The sequence below is a fragment of the Entamoeba dispar genome, genomic scaffold (genome assembly GCF_000209125.1).
Source record: "Entamoeba dispar SAW760 scf_1105229463163 genomic scaffold, whole genome shotgun sequence".
Lineage (NCBI taxonomy): Eukaryota > Evosea > Mastigamoebida > Endamoebidae > Entamoeba > Entamoeba dispar.
Genome location: NW_001855555.1, coordinates 1 through 9,979, shown reverse-complemented (window position 1 = coordinate 9,979; position 9,979 = coordinate 1). Strand labels below are relative to the sequence as shown.

General features: G+C 24.8%; 2 protein-coding genes across 2 annotated transcripts in view, besides 7 other annotated features; one reads left to right on the top strand and one right to left on the bottom strand.

The window, feature by feature from the left end:
• EDI_269250 (serine-threonine protein kinase, putative) overlaps positions 1–4,449 on the top strand; it is a gene marked incomplete at both ends in the record, with an annotated part of 5,697 nt that extends 1,248 nt beyond the window's left edge. Inside the window, 2 exons of the mRNA XM_001733473.1 lie at positions 1–1,379; positions 1,517–4,449. The exon at positions 1–1,379 is cut by the window's left edge and continues 727 nt beyond it. Coding sequence (XP_001733525.1) covers positions 1–1,379; positions 1,517–4,449 — 4,312 coding nt within the window. The remainder of the gene's footprint in view (positions 1,380–1,516) is intronic.
• Positions 4,450–4,817: 368 nt separating this feature from the next.
• Positions 4,818–4,851: a sequence feature (AT_rich).
• Positions 4,852–5,488: 637 nt separating this feature from the next.
• Positions 5,489–5,572: a sequence feature (AT_rich).
• Positions 5,573–5,598: 26 nt separating this feature from the next.
• On the bottom strand, positions 5,599–9,876 carry EDI_269240 (uncharacterized protein; the record flags this gene model as incomplete). The annotated part of the gene is made up of 1 exon (XM_001740706.1): positions 5,599–9,876. One exon carries the CDS (start codon positions 9,874–9,876, stop codon positions 5,599–5,601), a length of 4,278 nt encoding a protein of 1,425 aa, XP_001740758.1.
• Positions 6,911–6,931: a sequence feature (AT_rich).
• Positions 8,392–8,428: a sequence feature (AT_rich).
• Positions 9,052–9,079: a sequence feature (AT_rich).
• Positions 9,839–9,866: a sequence feature (AT_rich).
• A 50-nt stretch (positions 9,877–9,926) lies between the features above and the next one.
• Positions 9,927–9,974: a sequence feature (AT_rich).
• The last annotated feature ends 5 nt before the right edge of the window (positions 9,975–9,979 follow it).

Below are 9,979 nucleotides of genomic sequence, written 5' to 3'. Positions count from 1 at the left end.
TATTACAAAAGAGAAAAAAGTATGTGTAAGAATGTATGATAATCTTTTAAGATTATTTATATTTGCATTTCAAAGTTTACAACAATTACAAGATTTTAGAGATGAATTACAAATGGCTAGTGTATTTGAAGATAATTATCCAATTGATGATGTAGAATGTGTTTCATATGAAATACCTTTTAAAAATTATGGAGAAAAAAAGATTAATAGAAATGGAATTCATATTAATTCAAATGAATTTAAAGTGTTTAAAGAAGAAGAAAATGAATACGTTATTCCATATCAATTAAATAATGTTGATGAAAATAAAGAATTACCTAATATTAGGGGATGTATATTTTTATATAAACATTCTAATGGTTGTACAATTTGTAGATTAAGTTTATCGAAAACTGTAGATAAAGAAAAATCATTCTTTTTATCTACAATAGATGAAGTTCAAAAAAAATATCATGCAATCTATCTTAGTCCACAAGAAAAGAGTGATTCAATGATACTTAAAACTAGTGATGAAATTAATATTATTTGGAATAAAATTGTTGATAATGCAAAAAAATTTACGGAAACAACTAATTTTAAAGATATAACCACAACATTTGATGAATATATTAAATACATATCTATTATTTTTGATAATGTTTTCTCTTTATTTGTTAAAGTTAAACTTGGAGAATCTATTATGCTTCAAACAAGAAGAGATAATGAAACAGAATTACCATTATATTCTTCATTAATTCAATTTATTACAGATAAATATTATTGGACTTATAATGGATTTGTAGAATTAATATTTGTAGAATTTGTACAAAGTAATTATTTCTTTTTTTGTAATAATGGAGAAATTTGTCCTATCCCCCATTCTTTTTTAATATTTATTAGAATTATTTCTTTGTTTATTATGACTGTTCCATCTGCATTTGAATTTTCACAACAACTTCTTAATTATTTAGAACTTATTTGTATGTCAGGAAGATTAAGACTTAATGAATCACATTCACAAAGGTCAATTGTTAGATTATTAGTAATGAAAAATAAATTAAAAAATCAACGCTACAATTCTTCAACAAATATCAGTCTTATTGATATGTATAATGAAAACTTATTTAGTGTACAAAGTTTAGTATTGTTATTTCTTAAATGGATGAATGTTGGAAAAAATTGTAATTTTCCTTTAAATCCTTCTATTCAAAATCTTGATTTACAAAATAAAGGAATTATTGCTTTACCTGTACAAGAAAATTTAAAAGAATGTCATCAATTAACTCAATTAAATATAAGCCAAAATCATCTTATTACTATCCCTTCACAAATTACTGAATTAACTCAATTAAAAGATTTAAATATATCAACTTGTTCTATATATTATATTCCTTATAATTGTTTTTCTCAATTAGTTAATTTAACATCATTAGATATCTCTGAAAAATCTGCTATTAATTCTGAATTAATCAAATTTCCTTCTTTTTCATTTCTTACTAAATTAGAATACCTTGATATATTTCTAATCATTGTAAAGCATCAGGTGAATCAATCTATCTTGAACTACCTTGTTCTTTACGTACATTTATTGCAAAACAAAGTCTTCAAACACTTCCTGATTTATCTAAATTAAAACGTTTAGAAAAATTAGATATCAGTGATAACAGACAATTAAAGTTAAATGCTTTGGCTGAAGTCACTTCTTTAAGAACTTTTATTTGTAGGAATAGAACTACTTCAACATTTCCACAACAACTATTTTCAATTAAACTTCGATGTCTTGATTTATCTGGTGATAAAATTGAACGACTACCACAAGCATTTTATAACTGCATTACATTGGAGAGTCTTGATTTATCAAATAATCAAATATCAACATTATCTAGTCAATTGTCAATGCTAAAAAATTTAAAGACATTACTTATTGATAATAATCCATTAACAAGTAAAATTACTTTAAAACCAATTCCTAATAGTGTTCCAATGTCATATCCATGTTATGTTCATGTATTTTGTACAAAAGGGTTTTATTCAGTATTTAAGAAAATGATTAAAATGAATAAGAAAAGTAATTTTGAATTCGTATCAGAAATAAGTGTTAATACAACAAAACCACAGTTGGTATTAAATTTTGTTGATGTAGAAAAAACTATTATTCCATACGGTATGGCTAATGATGATTTGTATATTATTCATCAAGAAGTAAAAGATCAAGCTGGATTAATAACTCATCACATATTATCAAGTGAAAAGAAATATTATTTCATTGGAGAGAAGAAGATGTGTTATTTGTTAAAGAAAAGAAAGTGTAAGAGAAGTGGGACTATTGGTAGTGATGTAGAAATTATAGATGCTGGTCCTTCAATGATTGATAAATTGGTTAGTTCTATTAATTCAGAAATTGATTATAAAAATGAAATTAGACGTATTGGAATGGAATTATATCAAACCCAATATGAAGAATTTACATTAACTACCAAGCAAATGATTCAATTGGTTAAATTCTACAACAGTAACTGTGATCAAACAACTTTAGATGAACTTAGTAATATTGGAGTGATTTTTGACTTAAAAAAGATTGAAGAAGGAATTAGTGAATGTGTTAAAAAAGGTTTAGAATATTGTCCAAAAGGAAGATACATTTTAAGACAAGTATTTGATAAAAAGAAGAACCTTGTGGAAAAAGAATTATCAAGTTTCAGACCATTAAGAGAGTGTTTTGAAAGATTGAATAAAATGACTGCTGATGATATTATTAATATTTGTAGAATATTACAAACACATAATGCATTATTTATGATTTATCCTAATTGGATTAGTGAAATGGGAATTACTGTTGAATCAGAGAAAGTTATTGAAAAATTAAAAGTCCCTGTTGAACAACCTAAAAGGAATAAATTAAATTGGAAAGTTGGATCAGGGACTAACAAAAGGTGTTCATTAGCAGAAACAGGATCTTTAGGCAAAAGAAGAAGTGAATGTTTATCACCTGATGAAGAAGGAGAACGTTTGGGATCAAAAAAAGATATTTTCCCAGTTGTATTACATCCGTCTATTATTAAAATGAAAGAAAATGCATGGCCTTTACATTCAAAAAATGAAATGGAAATTATGAGAGAATTTATTTTAGGTAAACCATGTTATTTAATGTACATGCAATTAATTGGATATTTACTTCTTATTGGAATGGAATTACATGATAAAATATATAATGATGCAACAATATTAAAAGATGAACGATATTCAACTACCTTTTTAATTAAAATACAATATTGTGATGGCAAAATTAGTATCAGTATTAGGTATAACACTAGTTCTGTTAGTCAAGTTAAGACATCTGCTGATATAATGCAATCAATAAAAAAGGCTATCAATACCATTGCTGTAGCATCAAATAATACTTTAGAAGAATACGTCGGATGTACTGAATGCATTTTAAAAGATGAAAAGAAAATTGATATGGTTCCTGTCAAAGAAATTAAAGAAGCAAGAAACCAAGGAAAAACAGAAATATTATTCAACAAACAACATTCAGTTATGATTGGAACTTGTGCATTAGATATTCTTTTAAATGAAATGGAAAACAGTTCTATTGTACCATTATTTGAATCTAAAGATATGGATATTAAAGAAATGAAAGGGTTTGGAGGAAGTGCTAAAGTTAATAGAGTTATAGTTAATCATAAAGAGGAAATGGCATTTAAAATGTATACATTTAATAATTATGATAAAGTTTCATTAAAAGTTGGATTAGGATCAACTGCACATCTTGTTGCTTTAAAAGTCGAAGAGATGATGAAAGAATTAGAAGTATTAAAATTAACAAGAGGAAGTTCTATTAGACATACTAAATATATTCTACAATTACATGGAATTTGTTTAGAGCCATTAGGAATACTTGTTGATTATATGGGAGAAGGTACATTACAAAATTATATCGGAATTAAAAGTAATGAATTATCAATGACTATGGTTATAAGATTTGCTAAAAATATTAATAATGCTTTAGATGTTCTTCATTCAAGAAATATTATTCATCGAGACGTTAAAAGTCCTAATGTACTTCTCAAATTTAATCAACAACATCAATTAATTGCTGTACTTAGTGACTTTGGATTATCTGGTCCTTATGATGAAAATGAACACTGTATGGTTGAAAATCCATTATGGCTTCCACCAGAAGTACTTAATACTCATCATTTTCTTGCAGCATCAGATATTTATGCTTATGGAATTATTTTATGGGAAATGATTAGTAGAGAAAAACCTTTTGTTGGTTGTAAGTTTATGTCTGAAATTGCAAATAAAATTCGTGCAGGAGAAAGACCACAATTTAAACCAAATATTATTATTGATAATTCCTTAAAAGAATTAATTGAAATGTGCTGGTTAGAAGACCCTTCAAAAAGGCCATGCTGTTCTCAAATTAAGAAAGTATTACAAAAAGTTTCTAAAAATCTACCACATTAAAATTTATGTTTTTTTACTATTTTCTGTTATTCTTTCTATCCTTCATTTAGTCTTGTATTGTATAACTTATTATCACATTCCCTTTCTTATAATTTATTCTATCAAATAAACAATTTTGCTCTTATTTACTTGATAAACAAAACGAAGGTACTTAGTTTGTTTGTTCTTTAATGTTTATCTATTTATATTTTATTTCAAATTTCTTTGCATTTTTGTTTCTTCTATTTTTAGTTTCGTATTCTTAACAATACCTTTTTCTTTACATAACTTGAAGTTTTTATAATACATACTTAATATAGTTGATATTAGTTTCATTGTTGTTTTTATTTTACTATATCACTAACTATTTCAAGATTTATTTGTCTTTGTTTTATTATATTTTTTTTTAATAGAATTTAAATAGTTTACAAGATAATACCAATTTACTATTTCTTCAGATCTACTATAATTTCTCTCTGCAATTTTCTTCTTGTTCTTTCTTATTTCTTCTGTCTTGTGTTGGTGTCATTGTCTTTCTTCAAACTTACTTTTTGTGTAGGTCAGTTATTTCTCAGGTTACTCTGTTTGATTTTTTCCTATTATTACATCTTTTATCTCTTCCTTCTTTGCCTTCAAAAAATACTTTTTTCATAGTTTTCAGCCCAATAACTTACTACTAGGTCTGTTCTATTTAATTATTTGATTTTTTTCTCCTATTTTTGTTTGTGTAAAGTTCTTCTTTTCTAAAACATCCTAAAAACGTGCTTTTTCTATCATGAAAATTGGTTCAATGAAAATGTGAATACACTAACATTAATTCAATCTGACTCATTCTAAAACTAGACATTGATTTGTTTATTAAAAGAATATGTACCTATGAATTAATATAAAATATTAGAATTTGCTTTAAATATTTGTGTGATTATCTTCAATGAAACCTAAGAAATAACAACAAGTTTCCACAACCCACGACTAAGTAGATAAAAAACATCTGGAAATAAAACAGTGTAAATGAGAAAGTAATGGTCCTGTTGTTTGTAATACAACTATCTATTACAAGATATTTTTTTTATGTCAAAATATTAAAAGATTGATGATAATTTTATTATTAATTTGATTGTAAAAAAAACTTAAACATATAAATGAACGTAGAATAAATTTGAATTGACACTATAACTTTAATAATGATTTCTCATCAAATAAAATAAGACCACTTCTTCCTCCAGCTTCTTGCCATTTAATAATAACTTCACGATTAATAATGTCTTTTATTATTGCTTCATTAAATTCATCAGGTTTATCGATATAAGTAACAAGTTTATGTCTTGATTGAGCTTCTGAAAAGATAGTAGTAGTTTTTTTATGTTTATGGTTCATATGAAAAGTTTCCATTATAACAACAAATGTGTTATATGAAGGGTTATGTAAAATACAACTAATTTGAATTTCATTTTCTCCAGAACGAACTTCCCATGACTCTGCCTTTAGTCCAGTTGAAACAAATACATTAATTGGTATTTCAACTAAACGAGCAAAACAATCTTTTTCACAAGTATTATATTGGACTTGAATTGTTGATTGAAGTGAATTTGTTGTATTAATACCTACTTTTATTTGAGCAAGTTGTGAAGGTTCTAATGGAAGTTGTTTTTCAAAACAATCAAGAAGATAAATTCCTTCACCTTTAACTTTAACAAAAGCTTTACCTACTACTGTATTCCCTTCATTGAGTAAAGAAATTGGTATTGTTTTAGTTTCTCCAGGAAATACTGTTATAGAAAGAGGAAATGAAAGAGGTTTAAGTAATGGTAATGGGGGAATAACGCAAACAGTTATATTAATTGGAATATTAAAATGGAGGGAACAACAGCTATAATTAAGTTTGTCAATAGTTAATAATCCATGATGTAATGGGATAAATTTGATAGTTGAAACTATTGTAGATAATTCAGGGATTTCAATTGAAACAGGGAATGTTTTTAATTTAACACCAGTAGATTCAGGATACAAACAATTAACTTTCACAGGAATTGACAATTTATTTTTAAATGCTATTTTAAGTTCAGTTTCTTCATTTTCTACTAGATATACTTTTTCTGATGCTTTTTTATCTGCCGTTGGATCAACAATCCATGGACTATCAAGAGTGTCAGACTGTGTTTGAATTATTGGAGAAGATGGTATTATAGAAGTTGATAATAATAATGGGAGTGGTTCAGCAGAAGAAGGAATTGTTAACATTTCACCATTTATTTTTGTAATAATTTTAAGACGATTTAATAGAACGTGTTGATCATCCTTTTTAATATAAGAAATATATTTTGTTAAAAGCCTTAAAATGATTTGAGCACATTTTAGATCATATTTATTTCTTAATGAAATACTTCTAAATAATACATAAGATTGTATTGATTCCCATTGAACTTTTGTTATTGTTTGATCATGTAAAGAAGATAAATCTTCTTTTTCATCAATGTCATTCATAAAATATATATTTAATAATCTTGCTAATTCATTTATAGCAAAATTAGCAAAACTTAATTCTTTACTTAAACAACTTACTCTTTGAAGAATATATTTTTGATGTTGAATCATTCCTAATTGATTAAGTATATTAGCTTGTTGAAGAGCAACATAACAATCAAAAATATCTCCACTAATTTCATTTCCATCATACATTTTATTAATATCTTCAATAATTTTCTTTGCTTGTTCGTTATTTTGTATATCAATATAATACTGAGCAAGTAATAATTTAATTCGTTTACAACATCGTTTTTCTCCTTTTTTATTAAGTATTTCTAAAGTTTCATTTATTACATCTTCAAATGGTTTTTTTTCAGTTATTAAACAAGAACACATTCCAATACAAGCAATCATTAAACTAAATGAATCGTTAGAAGTTTTTGCCATTTTTAATGCATCTTTAAAGAACTTAAATGAAATATCAAAGTGTTTAAGATAAAGATGAACTTCACCTGCATTTAATAAGAAAGAAGTAGTTGTAGTTTTTTTTGGTAGAATATATTTATCAGGAGCTAATGCAGGATAAATAGTTTTCATTTCTCCTAATTGTAACATAACTGAATTAATAATATTTTTTACAATAGGACAATTATTAATGACATGTATTTTATTATCTTCTGTTTTAATAAACGTATTAACATTAGGTAAATCTGATGGATAATTTATTAAAAGAAATTGAATAGAGTATACATTTTCCCAATTAGCATCAACAGTTGATTGAAGAGAATTAATATGTTTCTTAATTTCATAATCTTTTAAATTTTCACAATTAAGAATACCAACAATTGAAAAGAATCGAAGAAAACTAATATTCTTATTATTAAACATCCGTTTACTCAATTTCATAAATCTAAATGGTGTATTCCCAAGATCAAATAAAAACTCAGTTCCTAATGCTTCCATCTTCTCTGCTATTGGATAAAAGAATTCATCACTTGAAGGACCAATAGGAATAATAGCAACAAGAGGAATTTGAATATCATCAAAACTATCAAATCTATTTTGTTCAAAATACTTAGAAGTATAACAGTCTTCTGCTTCTTTTGCTGATTTATCATATTCATTTAATGTACTAAAATAATTAATAAGGTCAATTGTATTTTGTTCTGTTGGTTCTAATGACATTAAAATATCTTTTTCAATCTCAAGTTTCATTCCTAATTTTCTTGCTACACTTAAAAGATGAATTAATAACGGGTCTCGTTTACCATTTTTAAACTCACACACGCTTTGTTGTAAATACATTTCACTTAATTCCCATTTACCATACTTCTCTGAATGATCAAGAATAGCTTTTATAACTTCTTCTGAAAGATTAATTGTATTAATAATTGGTAATGGTTGTTTAACATCTATGCATTGAATAAATTCAACTGAAATATTATTTTTTATTCCATTAAGAATGGCTTTTTGAACAAGTTCTTTATGATTTTCATCAATTAATTTATTATCAATATAATACTTAATAATAATAGCAGAAGGAATAAATCCTTTATCTAATAAATCAATGATATTTTGATACAAATATTTTGGAAGTAATGACTGATATTTTGTATTGATAAAATAAGATAAAAGTGTTATTATATTTTCTTTAAATTCTGAATGAATTATGGACATTATAAAATTAATAAAGTCATTGGCATATGAATAATATTTTGAATGTACAAGAGTATTAATTGGATAATTATCTAAAAAGAATAAAGTAAATTCATTTTTAGATGGTTGAATAATATCATCAGAAAGAACACAATTCATTATAGAATGATACCTTTGAATAAAAGTTAAATCATTTTCATTACCATCTTTACTTATTATATCTTTTATAAATTTAATCCCATCTTTCTTATTTGTGAATTTAATTTTATTAATTTCATTAATACTTTCTTCTCTCCAATACCAATTCTTTATTATATCAATTCCATTTTTATTCTTTTCTTGAATCAACTCATTTCCAAATAAATATAATTTTTCTCTTCTTTCTCCATGCAATGCAATTTCTTTACAACAATTTAAACTCCATTTATCTTTATTTTGATAAGCATATTCTAAAATTAAATCATTAATTCCACTTTTATCAAGATAATAACATGTACTTGGTAATAAATTTATTATATAAATAATTTTTCTAACTTCTTCTAATTCGATTGAATCTTTTAACAATGAAAGTCCATTATTATCAATAAAGAACATTAAAAAATGATAATCTAAAAAACATCGTTGAAAAATACAACAAAACCGTCCAATCATTTCTTTGTGTTGTTTCATTAATTCAATCACTGTAATAAATCCATCAAAAGCCCTAAATCTAGCTAATTCATAAGAATTATTTAAACTTATTTCAACTTGTTTAATGATAGACTCATTAAATGAATGATGTTTAACACATGAAAATAAGTCTTTATATATTTTATTATTTCTTAATGATTCATGTTCATACACTTCTTTCATATCAAAACAAGTAAATATCTCTGGAAATGATTGTTTTAGTAAATATCTTTTTTTCCATGCTTGAAGAAGAATAGAAATAGAATAATATTTATTTTCAAATACTGGAGCTATTACCTTATCAAAACAAACTTCTTTTAACTCTCCTTTTAATTTAGAAATACCTTTCTCATTACTTCCTTCTTCTATCGTTTTAAATAATGAATTGTGTGATAATAATTTACTTATATATTTCTTTGAAATATTTTCTCTTATTAATTGAATAGGATTTATACCAATTTCAATGGCTAATTCAATATCATTTTCTGCTAACCATTTAATAATCTCATCTTCTATTTCTTTATTCATTAACTCATCTTTTAAATTTTCAATTGTTATTAAATTAAGGTAATACTCTTTAATACTCTCTCCAGTCTCTTTAGTACTTTCTTTCTCTGTGTTTTTAATTAATTTATTCAAATTATTTACTTGGTTCATATTTTTTCAATTTACTGAAATTCTTTTTTCTCTTTAAAAGTTCTTTTTTCTTAAATATAAATTCGTTTTATATAACATTATTTAATTAAAATTTTAATGTAAA